The sequence below is a fragment of the Atractosteus spatula genome, chromosome 3, assembly GCF_055471065.1.
Source record: "Atractosteus spatula isolate fAtrSpa1 chromosome 3, fAtrSpa1.hap1, whole genome shotgun sequence".
NCBI lineage: Eukaryota > Metazoa > Chordata > Actinopteri > Semionotiformes > Lepisosteidae > Atractosteus > Atractosteus spatula.
Genome location: NC_142708.1, coordinates 8,771,049 through 8,793,260, shown reverse-complemented (window position 1 = coordinate 8,793,260; position 22,212 = coordinate 8,771,049). Strand labels below are relative to the sequence as shown.

The 22,212-nt window shown below is 39.6% G+C and overlaps 1 protein-coding gene across 1 annotated transcript in view; it reads left to right on the top strand.

Moving 5' to 3' along the window:
- Positions 1-22,212, top strand: part of LOC148837347 (protein unc-13 homolog B-like) — a 141,577-nt gene that overhangs the window by 26,668 nt on the left and 92,697 nt on the right. Inside the window, exon 2 of the mRNA XM_088910220.1 lies at positions 14,651-14,680. Within this exon, the coding sequence (XP_088766346.1) occupies positions 14,651-14,680 (30 nt within the window). The remainder of the gene's footprint in view (positions 1-14,650; positions 14,681-22,212) is intronic.

Here is a 22,212-nt window from a genome sequence, read left to right as displayed (position 1 = left end):
AAACGCCAGCAAAATCCTGGTCTGCCCAGCAGAAGAAATTAATCAAATTGATGTTACATTTGGCAGAAGCAGTCGTTATAAGCCTCTTTGAGGAAGCCATATAAAAATACACTGACCATCAATAAAAACATGTCGTTTGTAACCTTGTAACAGATTCACCCATTTTTGAATGGGAAAATCTTACTTTTTTTCAATAGATTAACTGACCTTTTTAGATAGGTATGGTGACTAATTTGTGTTGATTTAACATTTTCCATCAACAGGGGGGGTCTGTTGTGAAAGTCACGGGTTAGTAGTGTGTCTGGCCTCCTTTGGAAGCAATACAAGCTGCACGTCTTTGATTCGTGCTTTGCACCTGAGTGCAGATGCCCTTTTTAACGGATTCTGTCGAGAATCCGGTTTGGTGAGATCAAAGTGTTGCTAACTTCCAACAGTTATTGCTTCAAAGGGTTATGCAACCTAAAACTGACTTTTACACTCTGAAATTTACTGTATGTCCCAGTACTAATGGTCCCATGAAATTATTGGGTTGAACACCAACTACAGTACATTTTTATTCTACTACAGTTAAAAATCTGCCTGGAAACATCCCAAAATAGAAGATGTTTTGTATTTAGCATTCAAGAAGGTGAGGATTTTTTTGACACAATTTTCTTCATTTCAGTGAGCAATCAGCATTGAGGGTGCCCCAGCCCTGCTACTGACTGTAGCTTTAGAAAATACGTGCTCTTAAATAAACAGCAGGAAATAATGCAAAACAAAGAGGTGAATGTGATGTATCTGGTTCCAGTTCTGTGGCTCTAATGAGTAGCAAGTATTGCTGTGGAGACCTGGATTCCTGCTGCAAAAAGTAGGAGTTGAGCTCTTTGGGTTCCCAGTTTCTTTCTGTTTTCTGGGATCCATGGTCAGTGCACAAGGATTATCTTCAGAGGTTTGGCTTGATGGACTGTGTCAAGTGATACCTCATCTTCTGCTGTTTTTTGGCACTGGTTTTCTAGACTCAATTTATACAACTCCAGTCTGAGGTGCTTAACCTTAAGGGATTGAACCTAAGAAAGACTGCCAGCTACAGGAGGCCATTTGGCCTGTTTGGTGGTTAGTACTTAATTGATCATTAAGCCATTTCTTGAAAGGAGGCAGGTTTCAGCAACATGGCTGAGTAGCTTGTTTCCGATTCCCACAACCCTCTATGGAAGCACGTCGCTCCTAATCTCACTTGTAAGTGGACCTCCATGTACGTTCCAATTACAGTATGTCTTCAAGCTCATGTTTCACAGTTTGCTCTGAAGTTCACTGTGGGAAATTTGTCAATACCTTGCTAAAACGTCTGATAACTTGACCGTAACAGAAACATACACTACAGTGGAGCTGTGCTCTCTGTACACTGAAGATTTTTTTCAGTTCAATGGAGTCCTGCATGATATTTAAATTTTTCTGTGGCCTACTCGGTTGTAGTCTGTCAAAACGGTTGTGTAGTTGGATATCTTACTCCAACGTACAATATTAGCAAGCAGTATTGGTGTTCAGCTATCACAACCTAACTTTTAGTTACAGATTTTTTCAGGTGAAATTCAGTTGATGCTTGGTTATCCACTTATTTGTGCTCTCTCATGGTATACAGTATATAGATAGAAACGAGGTTTATTGAACTTCTGTTGCTATGGCTGGCAGTACTTGAGACATTCAGGTTCAGCTTTTTGCTGAATGTGCTGCTTGTCACATGTTATTCTTAGACATATGAGCAGGTGAAATCTCTCTCTCTGTCTTCCCTCTTTGTGTTTTTTTTTTTGTCAGTCCTTTTGCAATCGAATGTCTGTGCTGCTGTTGTTTGGAAACAACCAATTGCATTATCACCTTCTTGTAAAATGAGTGGACAACCGAAACAGCTATCACGGTAACTCATATGGTGATTTCTTTCTTTTTTGGGATCTTGGAATCTGCAAATTATTTCAACTGCAGCTGCGTCAACTCCTGGGACCATGGCAATTCGTCTCTCTGTTCACTGCTTGTGTTGCTTTTTCCTTGTGTCTGCAAGACTGACCGCAGATGCCCTGGTTTGCAAGTCTATTTGTCTGATAGCCTGCAACAGCACAGAGAAGAGATGAGCCTCATTCCTGCATGATCTGGAATGATCTAAAACGAGTGACACTGACGGGGATAATGTGTACACCTCAGATTAAAGTAATTGTGAATAATTGCTCCTTCAATGAAGAAAACCTAACTAGCATGATTTACGGGTCCATTAATGAGAGTCATTTTCTTTGCACAAATCTGTGTGTTGAAGCTTATTTTAAATAATAGAATCCTAGGATTTTTTTTAGTTTAATGCGGTTTTTAAAAATTCAGCACCTCTGAATCATCAGTAACGTGCTATTTTTTCCCCCTCACCTCTTAGGCCATTATTTAGAAAATTGCCTTGACCTTTTGCGCAGTCTAGGGCAGAAGTTTCAAGCACTTATTACTGAAGAATCCAGCAATATTTTTCTCACTTCATTACAGGTTGCTCTTTTCCTTTCAGCCCAAGGTTTCAATTACTTAATTGGTCTTATTAGATCATAATTCATTTCAGAGACATTTCTTTTCATGGCCTTCAAGATTGTTTAACAATACGTAGTGCCACATCTGAGTCTCGTTTGTGTGCCTCGGTAAATGTAAAACTCTCAAGCTAAGTGTTTTAATTGAATAAAAGTTCGAAGAGACTTTGTTCCTCTAGCAATTACATTTGATAGGACTGGTTCTTCTTCATGATGAAGGTCATGATTGAGTGATGCTCTAATGTATGGTACATGAGGACAGTGCAGCGCAGCGTCACAGTTGACTGTATAAAGAGGAGCTGTTAAAAATTGAGTTGGCTGTTCTGATTTGACCCCAGTCAGCATGTGTTTGTCCACGCTGCTGTTGTGAGCCAGGACACACCCCCCCCCCCCCCCACCACCCCCCCCCCCCCCCCACCACCCCCCCCCCCCCCCCGGTCCTAGACTGTGAGAGATTTAAAGTGGTGTTGTTACTCAGTGTAGAAATTGATGATGATGAGATATGAGGTCTCCTATTCAAATAGAAGTATGTTGACTAAGTGACTAGAATTACTGCATACTTTTTAGCTAACATATGGCCTTTGCTGCTCATACCCGTTTAACATTTAGTTTTCTATGCAGTTCTCCCTCCGATGCACATTTTGAGGGTTTTGGGCGCTGGATCTCCTAAGCGAAACCTGAAAGTGTTGCCCGTCTTCTGACAGGCTATGACTTCCCCTCTTTGTTTCCGTGTTTTCTTCTAGCTTCATTCCGCTGCCAGACTCGCTGTTTCCTCTGCTGCGTCCTGCTCGAGTCAGCTGGACTCTTTCCAGACAGGGCCAGAGAGAGAAGAGCACTTTTCTATATTTGCTCTGCTTGGTCTTTTTTCCTTCTTCAGCCTCGGGTTCCTTTCTTCCCTTTTGGTTTCTCCACCTTCAGTATGGCCAGTTTTAGGCCAGTTTTAGGTTTTAGTCAAAGTTTAGAAGATCTTTAATTCTGAATATTACAGTTTTTGTGGTCACCTTCAAAGGAACTGTCAACGTCAATCCAGTGGACTTCAGAATAAACTAATATTCAAACCACAGGACACACGTGGAAACTATGTGGAACTGCATAGAAAACTGAAAACAGGAGGCGAGTCTTTACAAAAAGGCCTGTGGAAGTCTGGAATTTGCTACCCAGCCATGTTCTTGATACGTATGCCCTGGTATCTGTCACGGCACATTTGGATGAGATCTTTGGATCTGCAGAAGTCTTGTGTCCTGTTGAGTTTCCCGTTTTTCCTATGGGCAGCTGAACAGGATTATCATAAGGGTGCAATTACCTGTCAAAGAGTTGAGCAGGTACAGCGCGGAAAGACCTTGAAAACGTTTGGTTTACAAAGTGCTTCTCAAATTGGGAGGCAAGACTGGTGAATTGTAGGTATTAAGTTTCCAGGGGAAGAAGAGCGCTGCTGTTGTAAATATGAACTTGAAAATGTTATCTCCGGGAGTGCTGACAGATGAGGGAGGCTGCACCCGGGATGCTGTTCTTCCCAATCGGAGTACGGACAGTTTCCCAATAACTGCTCATTAGCCGCTGTCTTTCTGTGCTGGTGACAGTCTAGGAAAGTATCGCGTGTGCGTGCCAGCTGCTGCTTGCTGTGGGAAGAAGCCGAATACGTTTTCAAGGGTGCTAAGATTTTTGTGCAGAGAATTTTAGCCCTCTCCACCTTGGTAACAGCCAAACGGTCTCTTTTCTCAAAGAGAGAGACCTAAGGGCTTTTCCAGGAAAAAACAAAATAGTTGTAGTTTATTTTGCATTTCTGGTTTTTCGTTTAGCCCCATTACATTCTGTTAAAAAAAGACATTTAAGAAAGTAATCAAGAATGAATAAAACTGTGGGATCAGGTGAGTTGATCACATATGGGTGAATCAGAACTGATATGAACAGAGACGCGACAGTCCTGGTGTCCACGAGACCTGACCAAGATTCCAGCATACCACAAAAGCGACTGACTGAGTGCCTGACACCTAAAACAGGAAGATGCACTGATAAGCTAAACAAAGTCACTCTCCAGTAAAAAACGATTCCACTTATGTGTTATGTCAGCATAGCAATTCATTTGCTTTCTGTCCGTTTTCAATTATTCATGACTGAAAGAGTTAAACACTCCTCTTTGTTCAGTTAACCATCTGTAATGCTTTTTAATCTGCAGGGAGTGTTTCTATTGCTTCAGAGCAAGTAATGCAAGAAAGGGTTTGACTGTCTTGATGTGATGTGACAGAGATGTCTCGGCTCGGCTTCTGGTTGTCGATTCAGAAGATGTGTACTATTAATGGAATGGCAAAAAAAAAGATTTCAGGCACACTTGTCAAAACCTTCTGCTGGAGTCTTTCTGCTCTTTTGTGCACTTGGTGAAGTGCCTGTTATATAAAAATAAAACAAAGCACAACGATTAAAAAGAGCCAGCTGGAAACCTGTCACTCTCTTACTGTATTGATAGTTTTTCCAAAGTACTCTACTGTAAATGTTATTTTATTTCTCTTGAAACTTTGTACAGTGATAATTCAAATGTCTAATATGATCATGTTAATAGGTATATGTATGCAAGTTGTTGAGGTTTAATGTGGTCTCTACAGCTTTGCTTTAAGTATTGCAGAGCAGAGTGTTTTATCTGTTGTCTGTACATGGGGGTTGGATAAGAGATGCATCTGTTTTAAATGGAAAAATGTTTTGGAGGTAACCTGGATTTTTTTCATTATTTTGTTTGTAAAATCATGGAAAATGGGCTTTGCATGTTAAGTACACTTGCTGTGATTTGTTGCTTCTAACACTTTCTTAATAGCAATAACCATGCTGAATCTCTAACCCAGCCAGCATTCTACATACTGTATGTCATACAGCAGTTCAATCTCAACCACAGGGGTATGTGATCATCCATAAATTAGGGCTTGTCTTCTATTTATTTGTGGTGGTGGAAGGGAGTCCCCATTACTTGCAAAGCGCTTTGAGTGGAGAGTCCAGAAAAGTGCTATATAAGTGTAAGCAATTATTATTATTATTATTATTATTATTATTTCAGCAACATTTTTGGTTAAGAGCAAAACAGTGCTCAGTTTTCTAGTTATTTTTTTAAGGTTTGGACTAATAAAACACAACACTGGTGCATGTTCTTTTCAGAATATTCGGTTAGTAAGTCACATTGAATTAGACAAATGAAAGACACATTTTTAAATTTTAAACTCCTTCAAAAATATATATTTTTTTCTCCTCTGGCAGTTGATCACTTTCTATAAAGGGAAACGTGTGTTAAATTGACAAAAAAATAGTTTCCTCTTCATTTGAGATTTTTTAAGGTTTGAGACTAATTATTTAATAAATCCATCCTTTGTCCTACTACTTTGGTGTATTCTATAAACATTCATTGCTGACTTTGTGCTCATAAAAGTTAAAAAAAAAACCCACAAACAACTGAAATATTGAAAAAAGCAGGGACCGCCAACCTGTTACTGGAAAGCCCCAATTAATTCCCATTAATCCATCAATTTCTAAATGCTTGGAACCGTTTCGCTGTGGTCAATTCAGGAGGTGATCTCTAAATTTAGATTTAAATCTAGAAGACAACATTTATTAGTGTAACTATATGCTCAGTTACAAGAGTTATTTAAGTGTCTGTTTTTAGGTCTTTTATTGGGATTTGTAATTTGATTTGAATCAGTAGGCAAATGTTTTTCATTGTGTACAGTTTTCTACAGGTTGACTGGGATTCGTTGTGTAGTCTGTGTATAAATACAGGATTTTCAGAAGTACTGCACAGTGTAAGCTTTTCTTTTTTGTTTTAAAGCCATGATATCATGGAAATATGAATTATTCTAAGTGTTATAATGCTGTGGCAGACAATGATAAAACATTAACAAAATCATATTTGAGAGTGTTTTTACAACCTGCAGATGTCCTTGCACGTATTGAGAGCATCTGTACCTTTTGCAGACAAACCGTCTCGGTTTGTCGGGTAAAAACAAGTGCGGAGACATTTTAATACATTTTTCATCATTTGGCGAAGCTAAAAGGTTCGGTGGGCAGACAAACACTTGAACTTGACGGCATGTCAGCATGACCTGTGCTGCGCTTTGAGAGCACTTTCCGAATCCAGAAACCTGCGGCGCGGGCTCTTTATGAGCTGCTCCAAGGTTAAAGTGGGGCCCTTTTCTGAATCACCAAGGCTACACTTTCATCTTCCTGCTCTCGAATGCTTTAATGTCTCTTTACTTTGGGGCTGGTGTTACTTTATATATATTCCCATTTCTTCATGGACTCTACATATCCATCCATTTCCTAACCACTTCATCCAGTTCAGGATCGTGAAGGAGCTGGAGCCTATCCTGGCAGGCAGCAGGCACACGGCAGGGTACATCCTGGACGGGACGCCAGTCCTTCACAGGGAACACTCACTCACACCAAGGCCAGTTTTCTCAGAAGCCAATTAAACTACCAGTAGGTTTTCGGAATGTGGGAGGAAACGAGAGCACTCAGAGAAAACCCCACGAGCACCATACAAACTCCATACAGGGAGCATCCCAAGGTCCTGAGCTGAGCCCAGGGCCCCAGCGCTGAGGCAGCAATGCTAAGCGCAGCACCCCTGTGTCGCCCATGGGCTCAATATTGAAAAGCGTTCCCCGATTTCATTAATTAGACTACTTTTGTTCAGTGACATTTCCCAAGTTCTCCAGACCTGTAGTGTGGTCTTCAGAAAAAAAACATTTTTTTTTGTTTGTGGAAAACGCATTTGAGCAGGTCATTTGAAGGATTTAATTTATTTGGAAATCAAATTGGAAAATTTAACTCATTAAATTAAAAACATAATAATTGTCTTGAAAAGCCGAAATACAATATTTATTGCAATTCATGATTTCGTAACCACAAGTATTTTAAAATAACTAATGGTTATCTTTCATGCTGCCGAATGATTTTAGACAATTTAAGACATGCAGAATGTATGTGATGGCAAGGCAGTGTACAGGCAGCCTTCTCCTTTATTCCCTCTTGAGTGTCACTATGTATGAAACCAGCCTGATTCTAGCATGACCTTCTCACATTTTCTCGGAAATCATCACGTTTATCTGTGCTGTGGAAGAAGGCATTGAGGCAAAAACTGCTATTAATACCTCCAATAGTTTCTGAGATATGATCTTGAGACGTTCATGAGAAAATCAGGTTGATATCCGCTCGAAATGACCCTTCAGCGATTCACAAATAGAGAGCTCTATGCTTACAAATGAAATTATTTTCCCTTCCACATTTCTGTACCGATGTATGAATATCAGCTTTCCGCATGAGCAGTTGCTTCTGGTTCTGCACAATACGCAAAATCAAGATGACCCATTCTGCTTCTGTTCTTATCTTCCGCGCCTTTGTCCTTTGCCCCATGTTACGTTTGAATCGCCTTTGTGTTCAGGGCGCTTGTTTTAGTGGGGAAGGGCTAAAGGTGGAGGATTCCTTTTCAAAGAGGAAATGGTCTATACTGAGTGATGTTTTGTTGTCAGAATTGGCAGAGAACTCACTCGTCCAATGAAAGCAATAGGGATCTCAGCACTGTGATCCTGTTGACTCTAATCTAATTAGCCTTTGGTCCGTGTGCTTTGGGAGTGCTCTCTAGGAGCCTCTTGTTTATGAGGAACAAGGGAGCAGTTCCTTGGGTAGGCTGAGCTCCTCAAGCTCAATGGACATTATCTGGCCAGTAGGGAACCTGGCTGACTAACCCAGCCTGCACCACCACCCTGCTCTCCCTGCACGTCACTGAAATGTGACGACGCCTTCAACTTCTTTACGTTTTAGTAAAATTCCTCTTCCCTGGCTTTTGCCAAGGTTAAAAGTTAGGACTTTTCACAGTTTCAATGGACCAAAATGTAAAACTACTGTTAATCCAACTGAAGTCAGAGAACTGTGAGGAGAGCTCTGTTATAGTTTAGATTGAGCCACTATCTTCATATTTTTCCAGCCTTAGCTGATGGCTTCAGTCATTGTTATAAGTATTCTTTTTATTATAAAGTGCATGGTATAATTATAATGTCAGTGGAGGACAAGTACCACATATCTGCAGTGATATTTTTTTAAATGATACACATTCAAAGATTTCCTTTGCACGTTTTAATTGTGTAACCTACACCTTTATCTAGGGATGTTTCAGTGCCATCACATTTTTGTACAATGACGCAACAGAATCATACTGTAGGTCTCAGATTGTCACACTTCACAGTTGTCACAGTAGTGATCTCATCAAACTTGATATACATCTTAACCCTTTTGAATTGAGAAATTTAGAACAACACAAAGCTCACATAATTGCCTTGGTAATGAGGCAAACTGCATTAATCTTTTCACATCAAACAAGAATTCTCATTGCAAAATGGTGGGGAAAACATCGAAAAGTGAAAACGCTGCTTCCATTTGATGCTGTACCTTCAGAAAGACAGGTTCCTGCCTTTAGGTTTTAGTGATTTAGCCTGGAGTGTGTGTGTGTCTATGATGCTGCACCCTTTGAGACCAGAAAACCAATTAGGAAATAATCTGTATCCCAAATCCTAATGAAGCTATATGTTCTCTGAGTGGTTCATGGTTGAATAGATACAGCCCTGTTCTTGTTTGCAACTGTTAAGGTCAAGCTGTTCATGCATTAAATATACTGTACTGCTTTTTTATTAATAATTTTTCTTACAATTCTATACCTCAGCATTTAAAAAAAGTTCCAGGATCTTGCTGATTTTTATTTATTCAGTGCTGTTTTGATAGAACCATCATTAGACTTTATAAAATCCCTTTTAAGGCTATATTTGCTCAAACTATTTTTAAGCTTACAGACATAGAGGAGCCTGTCAGTAGACTTTTGCCTCAGATCTCGGGAATGTTGTTGAAGTTATAGTCATCTGACAGATTTTGACTTTTCACTGCACACCTGGAAGTTGTTTCGAGCTGCCTGTTTTGCTTCAGAAATACACCTGAGTGCGATCAAATTATATTGCTGCTTCTTTTGCATATGCTGCCAGAGTTTCTCCCATTTCATCCATCTATCTGTTTTCTAAGCACAATATTCAGGGTTGTGGGGGAACAGACAATGCTAAAGAAGACAACAATGCTAACCCCTGTGCCACTGTGCCATCCTCCCCTACTTCATCAAGAAATAAAAACTGTTGCCTTTCTTCATTTTTTCTTTCATGTACTTCAGACTTTAAGCCCTTTACATCAGTGCATATATTAGTAATAGATTTAGTGCTTGCATATAATCCCTTAATATCCGTATTACAAGAGGAAAAGGGCAGCTGGTTTTGTAATGAGCCACCTGCTTACATCCCTCCGTCTCTCTTGTGATGTCTGCTGTGTGCTGTGACCTCCCATTACAAAGATCTCTGTCTTTCTTGGCTGCTATCATCTCTGGCTGGTATGTGGCAGCGCTGAATGGCTCTATGAAGAGAGCTGACTTGCCCGAGACTTCAAGTATAGAAGGAAGCCTGCAAGCTGCTCAACATTGGTCTCTTGTTTGAAAATAGTACACGGCCCCACCTCCCTTAATGATTGTGGGATAGAAACAAGGCCTTGCTGCTGCGTGTTATTGGTGTGAGGTTGAAGTGTCTAGAATTGGATGGTCCTTGTGACCACTGCTGGTTTTCAAGTCCTTAATTGAAACCTTAAGCAATGTAATAATTTGTTTCATTAGGCCTTTGTAATGGTCTTCCCTTCCTAAAGGGTCTAATGAAAACCTTAAAAGGTTATGAAGTCAGTTATGAGATTTTATATGTAAAATAAAATCTGATGATCCAGAAGAGCCCATCTGATACAAAAACCAGCAGAGACACAGGAATGTGAACTCTGCTGGTTAACGAACTATCAGGCTTTTCTTGGAGACTGAGGTAGGGTGGTTCACGTGTGAGTTGAGCAAATAAAATCCCTGCATGCTCAGGATCACGTATGTACAGTATGGAGGTGCTTGACAGGCCTAGGTGCTGTGGCTAGCACAACTGCAAGAGGAGTCCACAGTGGCTTTGAGAAAGGGTGATTATTGGGGCGTTTGGCAGGAGCTTCCGTGAGCAAGACAGTTCAACCTGCTGACGTTTCAAAAGCAACCTTGGCTGACCGCTTGGAGGGAAAGACATCATCAGCGAAGGGAAACAGCTGGTGGAAGTGCCTAGTCCAGGATTGTGATAGCTGTGCATTAATTCGGAGGGCAAGGCCAGACAAGACCGACTTACAACAAGGTTTCATCACAAATGGTTTCCTAAAACCTCCACAGACTCGGGCTGCAGTGCACAAATCATTGACTATTCAGGTTTGCGAGCCCAGTGGTGCAAACAGTACGGACGATGGACTACTGAGCTGTGGAGGAATGCGATGTGGTCATAAGGGGCTTCCTCCACCATGTTCTCAAATAACAGAAGAGTGCACCTGTGGCACCAACCTAAGTAACTATAACTGAGAGTGCTGGGTTCCAGCAGTGAAGAGTTCTGGTGGCTCCATGAGATGGTCATTAAAGACCAAAATAAGGGAGGAAGAAAGAAAATGATTTCATTTAAATTGAACGCAATGTTACTCACAGCAGTGTTTTAAAAGGAGCAGACACACTGCTCCTTGGAAGGTGTTGGAAATTTTTGTTTTTGTCTTCAGATAATAGTCAACAAATAATTACTTGTTTTTTTTTTGTTTTCTATGTTAATTTGTGTTTTACGTTTGCTGTTGCAGTCAGCATTTAACAAGGAAAATAAAGATTAGAAACATGCTTGCCATCGCATAATTGTTTTTATTTGCCATCCTTAATAGACAAGGACTTGTCAAAGTGTGACATTTTCCTACTCACAACTTATGTGAAATCTGTAGATGAAGTTTGTGTTGCATAACTTTGAGATCGGGGGAACATTGAGATTTTTCTTTTACTGTGTACAGTATGTTCCTGAACAGACTGGCATTGAAAGGAAGAGTGCTTTGAAATCTGCTTCTGGTGCCTCTCGGCATCGCTCACCGAATGCGATTAAAAGCCGTGCAAGGTTTTCTGAAAGGTGGAAAAAGCTGTCATGATGATCGTCTGATCACAATCCATCAGACAGATTGTGCAGATTTCTTTCTTTCTGATGTCCGTACCAAAGAGCCTGTTCTGCTGCTGCCAACAGGAGCCCACATACTGAAAACAATGCAGGTGATGAAACCACAGTCCCTTGGGCTGAACTATAATGTCCTGGGATGGTGGGCTAGAATAACCACCATTGTTCATCATCAGTTTCAAAGTTTTTGTTTTCTTAGATGCCATTTTGCATAATGAGTGTTAAAGTACGTAAGTTGAATTCTGAATGAAAATGCAAGCAGTCTTCTCAGCATGTGATGAGGCACTAGTCAATGGTAGTTCAGGTGGGTGGCTGCGTCAGCATGCGTAGGCTGCAAAGGAACAAGTAATAGGTTTATTCCATGCCGAAAAAAAGAAGAAAGAAAACGCAACGTTTCGACCGTGGAGCCTTCTTCAGGTGTGAGAGAGACAAGGCAGTAGGCAAAGGTAATGTAGCGGGAGAACAAAGGCTGGGAGGGAGGAGGAGCGAGAGGCGTAAGCAGGGGACAGAAAGAGAGGCCAATCAAGAGGTGTGAAGTCAGGATAGGTGTTGAGAGGTGTGAAATGAAACTTCCAATGAATGGAGAAATTTTATAAGAAGAGTAGTCTGTCATTAAGAGAAGGGGGAAGGCGTGATCCTAGCTGCAGGATAATTTTAGTTTCTGTAGTCTTTCTGATGTATGAGTTCAGAGAACCGTCTTTTGGAACAGACGGAGAGGTTAGAGTGGTCATGGCCGTCAGAGGTGAAATGGGAAACAATGGGCTTGGAGAGATTAGAGACTAGTCAATGGGGTTTGTCACTGATGTCTGCCTGTTGGATTTGGAACCGTGGAATAGCACAGGGTCCTGATGGCTCAGATATTAGTTCTGGAACTCGTCCTTGTTGTTTTTTCTCGAATGCCCGTAGGCTCTGTAAGAAACAAAATCCAAGAGTGAGGAAGATGTCTTTTTCTGGAAGGGAGTGGTTCTTTCTGCTTTTAACAACACAGTTGAGTCCTCTTTGGGAAGCATGGCCTCTTCAGCTCCTGAAACTAGTTAGACTATGACTGTCCTGTAACTCAGGTCAAGAATAACATTTCACATTTTATGACATGTTTTTGAATCTGTTGATAGAAAAGAAAGTTTTAATTGTTGTCAAACAATATTTACAGGCAGAGGAATATAGATGTCCTGTTAGATTTCTCTGTACATACATTATGTTGAGTTTACGCAGGTTGAATATTCTGATGTTATTATTGTGGGTTATCAGATAATATTTGTAAAAAGTGTACATTTGTTGTTGTTGTTGTTGTTGTTTTATTAGGTACATACCTATCAGTTTTAATACATTTTTTTTCAAGTCTGATGAGTGTGATACATTCATAGAAGAAGGACTAAGCTATAAATAGAGTCAAGGATTAAATTAAACAAATGGTGTTGTGAAACTCAAAAAAGCAATTCTATAAAGGAAAGCGTTGTAGAATGTGTACTCAGAATGTGGCCGAGATTCAGCTTTTTTTAATGGCACACAGTTCACATCTGTCTCTTTGGAAGACGAACTGTGGCTGGTGTCCACCTTGATTCTGCTTCTTGTCATTACTTTGCACTCACACCAGACCAGACGCCCTCACTCTGAGATTATTGACTTTTTCTGCTGGTGTGATTTTCAAACTCTGACAGACCATAAAGGGTGAATGAAATTAATTTACCGTACAATATGTTCATGTAGCACTCCTTATGAACAGACATCCTTATGAATAGACATCTTGAAACCATTTACAGCCATTGTCCTGATAAACATGTGGCTGGTTTGGTCCCAATTTTCAGTTGAAATGGTAAAACTTCATTCCATTCAAAGAGACAAATAGTCTGAAAACTGAATAATCATTAGCAAAACATGAAATGTTTTGGAATGATAGAGTGTCTTTATTACCCCCAGGGTGCAATTTGTTTTTACAGCAGACAAAATAAAAAAATATAATACACTTACAAATAATACACATTAAGGTGAGCAAGAGTATCAGATGTTGAGCAAGGGAATGGTTATAGATGTATTGTAAATGATAAATTGAACCTGTTTGTTTCAAAACTGGGAAATCTGTATCTGCATTCTGAGGGGAGTAGTTGAAATTCAGTCAGGTATGAACATGACTGTCTTTTTTTTACTAGTTTGGCAAATCCAGATATATTGTGGGTGATGTCGCGTAGTTCAGTGTTTTCTGCAAGAACTTGTTTTACTGTATCTCTCATTGTAAGGTACAGTTTTAAACAAGAAGAAAAACCCTAACAGACTTGTTGAAAGATCCTGATCCTGTTGTGTCAATTACTAGACTAGGTTATACATTCTTAGCTTGTGTGTGCATCTGAAATAAACAAAAAAAGTGTTAGAATATTCTATATGGCCTAAGAATAGGTGCTTTTTGAGCTATGGCCCAGCAGGTATTGTGGAATAGCATCTTGGCATTTACAAAGTATGAATAAGAAGGAATGACATTCAGAAGAACTGCACACCTAAGAGGTTTCGTTCAGTCTTCAAATCTAGGATAACTTAAGCAGACAGCTCCCCCTTCATAAATTGATTTCTGAGTGGGGCTCAATTGTGGGCTACAGGCACTGGTGGTCATTAAACATTTACTGTGGAAGGCTCAGGCAGCATCCCTCAAAGGGTGAATGATTTATAGCTCTAAAAGCTTTTTCAGGCCTAGTTTTGTTGTGAGCTCTGATGTGTGGTTGTTGTCAGTGATGCAGTGGAAAAGGATATCGGCAGTAAACAGTAAACATAAGGTGCAGCACAGTCTGAAACGGGAGAATCCTTCTTTGTAGTGTTTGACCTTTTCCCCTGATCAATACAAAGGCCGGGTGAGTAGAAACAATTAAAACTGGCAGGAAAGGGGTTAGGCTGAGTGATACCGTACAGTACCTGACTGACTTCATCTTTTGCCCAATAGTGTGGCTTGAGGCAATGGGGTAAATCACACAACTTTTCGTACCAGATCTAATAAAGACTGCCATATGGTAGTGCATATTGTATCGGAGCATTATATGTGATTGGTCCTCTAATCAATATATTTCTGTTTTTTTTTTCTTACAGTCAAGAAAGCCAAACTCCATGGGCCCCCAGGTAAGATACAAATGTTACTCTTCCTGTCCCAACTATACCTGTCCGTAAAATATTTCTTATACCTGTATTATCTGTAAAACGCTTTGTGGCAACTTGTTGCAAATAGTGCAATAACAAATAAATGCTGATAGTTGGCGAATCAGAGGTCATCGTTTTCTCGTGATTTAACTTCCAGTCATCTCCTTGTCAGATTTTCTCACGCTGTAATGAAAACCCCTTGAGAAATCCTGTAGTATTTTCCAGGAGCATCCACACCTCTCCCCTGCGAAGGCATTAGCAGGTGTGCGCTACTTGTCTTGATCCCCTCCCTACCTAAAGAGCAGAGGCTTTGTACGCTGTACTTTGGCTTCTGTATCTTGTGTTGTATGTTCATAATGTATGTAATCCAATAATAAAACAAGTCCTATACAGTACAATATAACCTGCTGCCCTGTGACATTCTGCTTGGGAGTTTTCGGCTTGCTTCACTGTGCTGTGTGAGCTGTATTATTTCTGGGGAATGGTGCCAGGGCCGTTTGGATCAAGATGATCTCCAGTGCACCTGGTCTCCTTTGTTTGCACTGTGTGCCATGTACAGTAATTGAGTCATTAGGTCACTTACCTGGTAGCTGCTGGGGAGTTTCTGGAGTCTAAAGGTCTTTTTGTGGGAGTTGTATAAAAAATGTGTGAGTGAGCTCCATTCCAGATGTTCAAGTCTGATACTAACTTGAGCTGTGGGACTGATTGTAATTTGTAATAATCTACTGGACAGCCTAAAGACATGTGAATGGCGATTTCTAAGAATTTCAGCACATGGGGGCTACATTCCTGTAGGTTTGCCTTAAATTAAACATTTCCAAAAAGAGGTATGAAAAGGCAGTTGGCACATATCAGATGTCTTTTATACCCTCTAGGCAAACAGGACAGAGGGAATTATACAGTACTCTGTACATGCAGCGCATACAATCTAGACTATCCCACAATTCCATCGACTGTATTATAGTATATCCATAGCACATAACAGAAATAAACACACAGTAAAAATGACCAAATAAAACCAAATCTGAATTAAGAATTCCACATTAAAACCTCTTGTGAAAGATGGGTGTTTAAGTGAGTTTTAAAAAGTGTGCCCAGTTGCTGAGTCTCCCCCCCAAAATTGGAAAACTTCCTCAATAACTTCTTTAGTCCTATATATGCACTAGAAAAGAAAGCTATGTTGTCGGTTGTGTAGAACCATATTTTTTTCTGAATTTCACAAGTAGTTATTGTACCATACAGGATACACGATATATGCTGAGACTTTGTATGTAAATTGTGGTCATACACAAGCTGGTTTAGTACCTTAGTAGATACTATACACCAGTAAATCATCACAGTTGTCTAATCCAGATGAAATAAAGACATTTATCAATTTACCTTACTCAGGGTTGGGACTATAACACCTGTGATGTTTCAAACATTGGCTTTATATGACAACATATAGTCAAAAATAGCAAAGTTTCTTCTTTTGATCAATGGTTTTATTTCTGCACTGTTAAGAGCGAAACTGAAGTCGTCAACTTTTAATAGCTGTCGTGGGGATCTAATTAGCAGGTCCTCAGTCTTGTCATAGTTTAGATTCAGAAGGTACTGTTGCATCCATTTCTCAGTATCCCACTGACAGCTGTCAAGCTGTTAAGCAGCAGTGGTATCTGATTTAGTTTGCTGGTAAATCTCAGTATCGCCATCATAATGGTGAATTCCAAGTCCGTGATGGCAAAACATTTGACCGTGAGTCAGCATGTAAACAGTAAATATTAAAGGTCCCAGAGCTGAACCCTGTGGAACACCCTAAATAGGTGAGACATTGGTTCTTTGCGTCAAGTAAAGTTGATGAATAGTGTCTAATTGAATTGTCTTTGGATGTTTTGAGAGTCCGCCATCTTGGAACTGACAAGAAGAATTTGAGTAAATGTTGGTACTTATGAATGTAGCATGATTAGACACACAGACAAATGGCTCAGAGGCATAGTGGTAGAGAAGGTCTGTCGTGAGCTCTTTGTTTTCATTAACATCATATTCATGACTTGTTCTACAGCTCTCCAGTATCCAAGGAGTAGCAGAGTAGCAGGTGCTGTAAAAGGATGGTAGGGGGCAGTGAGAGAGCTCTGGCCTGAAAGCCGTGCTTGAGAGAATGCTAAGGGCTGGCAAGCATGATGGGGGAGGGCAGTGCTGTGGTGGGAAGAGTCTCTTCTTCAAACAGGAGGTTTGATGGCCATAAATACTGGGCGATACAGGCAGACCTGGCTGCCCAGGGAGAACAGGCTGTGTTCCCAGTGCCAGCAGGGAGAAACAGAGAGAGAGAGATGCACTGTGAGAAATATTCTGGCATTAGACAAACATTGTTTCCCAAAATAACAAATCTAATCCCAGAATTCCCACACCAGCCAGCATCGGAACAGCTTCCAATCCTACTGGGAGGGGGGGGAGGAGGGAACTCAACTGAGCTAGATAGATAGATACTTTATTGATCCCGTGAGGGAAATTGCAGAAAATTCTGCAATTTCCCTCACGGGATCAATAAAGTATCTATCTGTCTATCTAGCTGGTAGCCCAGTGTGTGATCTCCTGTCACAGCCTGGGGAACAGTGAGCCTGTCTCTCAGTGATGTTCTGCATGTTGTATGTAAATGTCCTGTGATGTGTTTGTATCATAAATGTCTATAGATGCTGTATTGACTGTATATACTTTAGCAGCACTGTAATTTACCGGTCAAGCCAATAAAGCTGTTTTAAATTTGAATGTTAGAAATAGGCCAAATGAAGAAGTTCGGTTATATTTCATTGACAGCTTCCTCTGTCCTACTTTTCTGTATAAATGAATGTTAAAATATTAAGTGTGTCACTTTTCTTTTCCACATGAACAGAACGGGGCTCCCAGTGCTCCCTGCGGTTTTTTTTGTTTTATGTTTCCTCCATTCAAGAGGACTTTCTTGATAAATATCCAAGTATTCCATTTTAAAACACGGCTACTGATACTTTAAAAGAAACCATCTGGTGTTCTATTAGTTTGGGTCATTTATAGCCTTGGCTGTGAATACCTGTCCACATGAAGTCACACTGTGGGGAATTTATTCTTATTTTGTTTCTCACATTATGGAGATAAATTATTCAGATAGCGCTACCCACTATGCTTGATTTTAGTTGTATTAAAGCAGAAGCAAATGGAGCATATTGGGAAAATAACTGACTCACTCAACTAAGAACCTTATTATAGTGTCCTGTTTCTTAGTATTTTTATTATGTGAAAAAGAAACATGTTTAACTATGCAACTATAAACGCTAACAAACAGCCCTGTCGTTAACATATGGACACCTATATACAGTTTATAAAAAAGTATTGTAATTAAGTGACTTGGCAAGGAGTAGTTAAGAACATAAGAACCGTTACAAACGAGAGGAGACCGTTTGGCAGATTTTGCCAGTTTGGTAGCTAATTAATTCAAGGTGTTTGAAAGAAGCCAGGGTATCACCTTCAAAAACATGACTGGGAAGCTTGTATCATACTCATGACACCACATTTTTTGGGTAAAAAAGTACCCCCTGTTCTCTTTTAAATTCACTTCTACAGGTTTCCTTGTGCACTTTGGTTTGTGTTTCAATATTTATTCTGAAGAAGCCCACTCCTGTTTCATGGTCTCTCGTAATCGTCTTGGTTCAAGACTGAAAAGGGTCTGTTCCATCAGGCAGTCCGTGTAGAACATTCTCTTAAGGTCTGGAATGTATTTGGTTGCTTTTAACTGGACAGTTTCCTAGGCTGTATCTTTTCTTTTGAAAATTTTACACAGTATTCTACATGAGCCCTTTTAAGGCAGTATATACAAATTTAACATCTGTCGATTTGACTTTTATGCTTTTAACTACATACTTTAAACTATTTGCCTTTTTAATTGCTTCCCCCTAATTACTTATCAAAAACATATTAGCGATATGTCCACATAAACACTTGCTACCTGTATGAAAAACCCTTCGTCTACATTAAACATCATCTTCCAGGTATTTGCCCGCTCTTGAATTCTATTTTCTCCTTCTACAGCAAATGAAGCTTAAAAACACTATTTCTGCAATTACTGGATTTGTTAATAACGATGCCTCTTAAAAGGGCACTAAGTGTCCATAAAAAATCCAGATACTCGGGGACAAATGTATAAAAACAAGATAGTCCAAACGTCCATATTGTCGAGCGAACAGAAGGCACTGTGCTAAAACGTAATATCAGCAAATTATGATCTTTTCACTGGTGCGCAGAACTCAAATTAGAAATTATGCCAGATGAACTTCTGGAATTGTTCCCTTCATGTGGGACTGGAGTCAGGAGAAAAAAAAACTGTCTACTACATCATTTTTTTTTTATTTACGAGCCATTATGAAAATTTCATGGCGCTAAAAAAATATGGTAGTGCAAATTTTGTGTGAAGGGCTACCGTCAGTGCTGTGAAAGAGAAATGCCCCGACTATCCTGGGAGTACAATAAAAAAAATCATAAAGGAAAATGTAGGCAAGCTGGTTTAGGTAAAGCAGACATATGTAAGCCTTTTCTAGGACAGGGAATACCTCTGGACAGACTGATAGACGAACACACAGAGAATTGGGGGTTTTAATTTCAGATATTCTCACCATGTGCCTGGAAATACAGAGTTGTGCAAAACTGTCATTTTCTCCAATGTTTTTTTAAATGAGCTTTTTTTAGCCAAAGGTAAGTGGTGTAGTTTAATCTACTTTTTCTAGGAACGATCTCGGGAACTCAGTGCTCCCAGTACCCCAGCTCTTGGGAGCATTCATCTGTTCTAAATAAATACCTTCTGAGTCTGGGTTGTCCATGTTCTCAATTCAAACAAAATGTTGGTTTGTACCACACTGCAGGTATCATTTGATTTTATATTATTCAGTAAAGCTGATTGCTTTCGTCCTTGCTGAGCTTAAGAAATTCATTTAGCTGGAGGCACAGATCAGCGTTTCTGAGCTCCAGAAGCTGGTGTATGGTTTTTGGTTATGGTGTACGAGTTAGTGGGCTAAAGGGAAGTGATGTTTTAATCAGATTTGTAGTGTTGGTAACAGTTCAGTAAATTGAGCACTATCCATTCTACACTTGGTGATGCTGCGGTGATTGGAATTGGAATTCTTCCTGTGTATTCTGTATATAAAACTCTCAAGGTAGGTAGATATGTTCTTTATTGTATTGGAGTATTGATGGGCAAAAATGGAATAAAACCATATATTTTTATGTACTGTAAGGAGGCATCTGACTTCCAGTAAAATGAAATGGGATGAGTCCCTGTCTAACAGCTAAGTCAAGCACCAATTTCAAGGGTGTTTAATTCTATTACTTTGCGCTTTGTGCTGGGCGTCTTCGCCTTTCTGTCAGTATCTGGGACCATTAGAGAGGAAGAGCAGTAATTCAGTGTGCAATTACATTAGTCAGGAAATAGCCAGCAGCTGGCTTCTGTGTTGTGCAAACAGTGCAGTTTTCGATATCATACTGCTCCGTTCAGAATTAAAGATGCCACATTTATTACAGCTTGCTTCTGCTATTAATGTCCCTCGTGTTTCTTTAAAGTTTCAAAATCATGGTTTTGGTAGGTTAGCATGAATGTACAGCAGAAATTGTTATGATGTATTTACTAGCCTGCGCTGCCTCAAGTAATTTCAGTTGTCCTGAATGTTAAACCATCAGATAATAAACCAATTATAATTTAGGAGCTGCATTTCTAGGTGTCAGTGGCCTTGTTTAGACTTGTTTTTAATTCTCACTAATAGGAATGTACTATATGCACACTCAATATGTGGTTAACTTTTACTTTTATCCTGTTCTTTGTCAGGTTGAGATAAGTTTAATTTGAGAATAATGAAGAGACCAATTAATAAAATTGGCATCCCAGTATGGTGACTTTTCTTTAAGGCCTGTTTTTTTTAACCATTTTTATTTCATTATGTTTTGCAAACCAGATAAGGGCTTGTCTACCAAAAATTAAAAAGCTATTTGAGTCCAGTCGTTTTGTGTACAGTACCTTTCTTTGTGCTAAACATTGTTATAACTCTACAAGTCATTTAGAAAATATATTTTTATTATATTGCTGTCGTATGTGTGACACTTATGGCTAAAAATGATAAATATAACAGTTTAGGATACTTTGCTAATCACAATATCAATTTTCTGTTGTGTAGGTTCAGAAGAGGACAGAGGCTGAAGTCAGAATGAATAAAACAATCTTTTCATTACGGCAAAGTAGAAGGAACTTTCAGTTCTTGGTTGCGTATAGAAGAGGATATTACGCGTTTCCCCTGTAAAACAGAAGAGATATGCAGTCTTCCCGAAGACATATTTTCAATACCTTTCTATATCTGGCAACAGGGGTCTTATCTCAGGGGTCTCATCTCTGCAGTTTCTTTTGTTTTTTGGGCTTTGTCTGAGACAGGTAGTACTGGAAATGCATCATTAGCCTTAGGTTTCTTAATATGGACTTAGAGGCTATGGTGGAAAGTGGACTCTATGATAGTCATCTTCTTGCTTATGGAGGCCAGACAATATTTGTCTGACTAGCCATGATGATGCTAAGAAATGTTTTCCCTGTGTGTTAGCTGCTTCAACACCCAGGGAAGCGAGATCCTTTACATAGTTTCAGAGGTTTCCATTGCACTTTTAAAGAGCAGAATGTAATAGTATAGTTTTTGTGTATTCTTGATTGCTGAATTTAAAGGGATAACTTAGAATCCAATTATTTGTGACAAATGGAATTTTGCTCTGTAGAATACAATTATGATGGCAGTATACCATGTTTAGAATTGTTTAAACAAGACACATTATCCAATCTGTAACTCATTCTGCTGTATTAAGTTTTTTTGTTCCTGTTACATCATGATGTGAATACATCTGGAGGGCAGTGTATTGTTTCAGGGAAAAAGTCTTTTATTTCGCTCTAAGTGATGTTGTGAAGTACAGCAGATGAACAGATTTAACATTATTTAGTAGTGCCATTATTCCTTCACAAGTCTTCTGAAGTCTGCAGGTCAGGTTATGGTAAAAGCGTGCAGAAAACACACATTATAACAAACAATGTGATTATAAATTGTCTCAAAGTTTAAATGGTTGAAAATCTCAGTGAGCTCCTGAATACAGTTGAACAGTCACTTTCTTTCCTTGTTGCATTTAGTCTAGTATGAGAAATTTGTCACTGAATGAAGACGAAACCAACTCTTCAATGGGTTTATCTTCCTTTTCGGTCATTTTATTATTCTCTGCAGAGTCCTCTACAAGCACTTTCATGCATCTCTGCTAATACACTCGAACCACAAAAAGCAGGCTTTTCCCTGGAAGATTGGGAGCTAACATCAGCATCTGAGAGCACAGACTCTGGGGACATTGCTACTATACGTTACGTAATGTGCATTTTATAGAAGGATGTGGCCTGTTGGGATGGGAAGTCAGTTGGGAGTTAGTGAAGAGTAATGAGATATAATATACTGTATAGCCAACCTTCAATGTACTACAGTGTTGTGCTATCAGTCATTGCA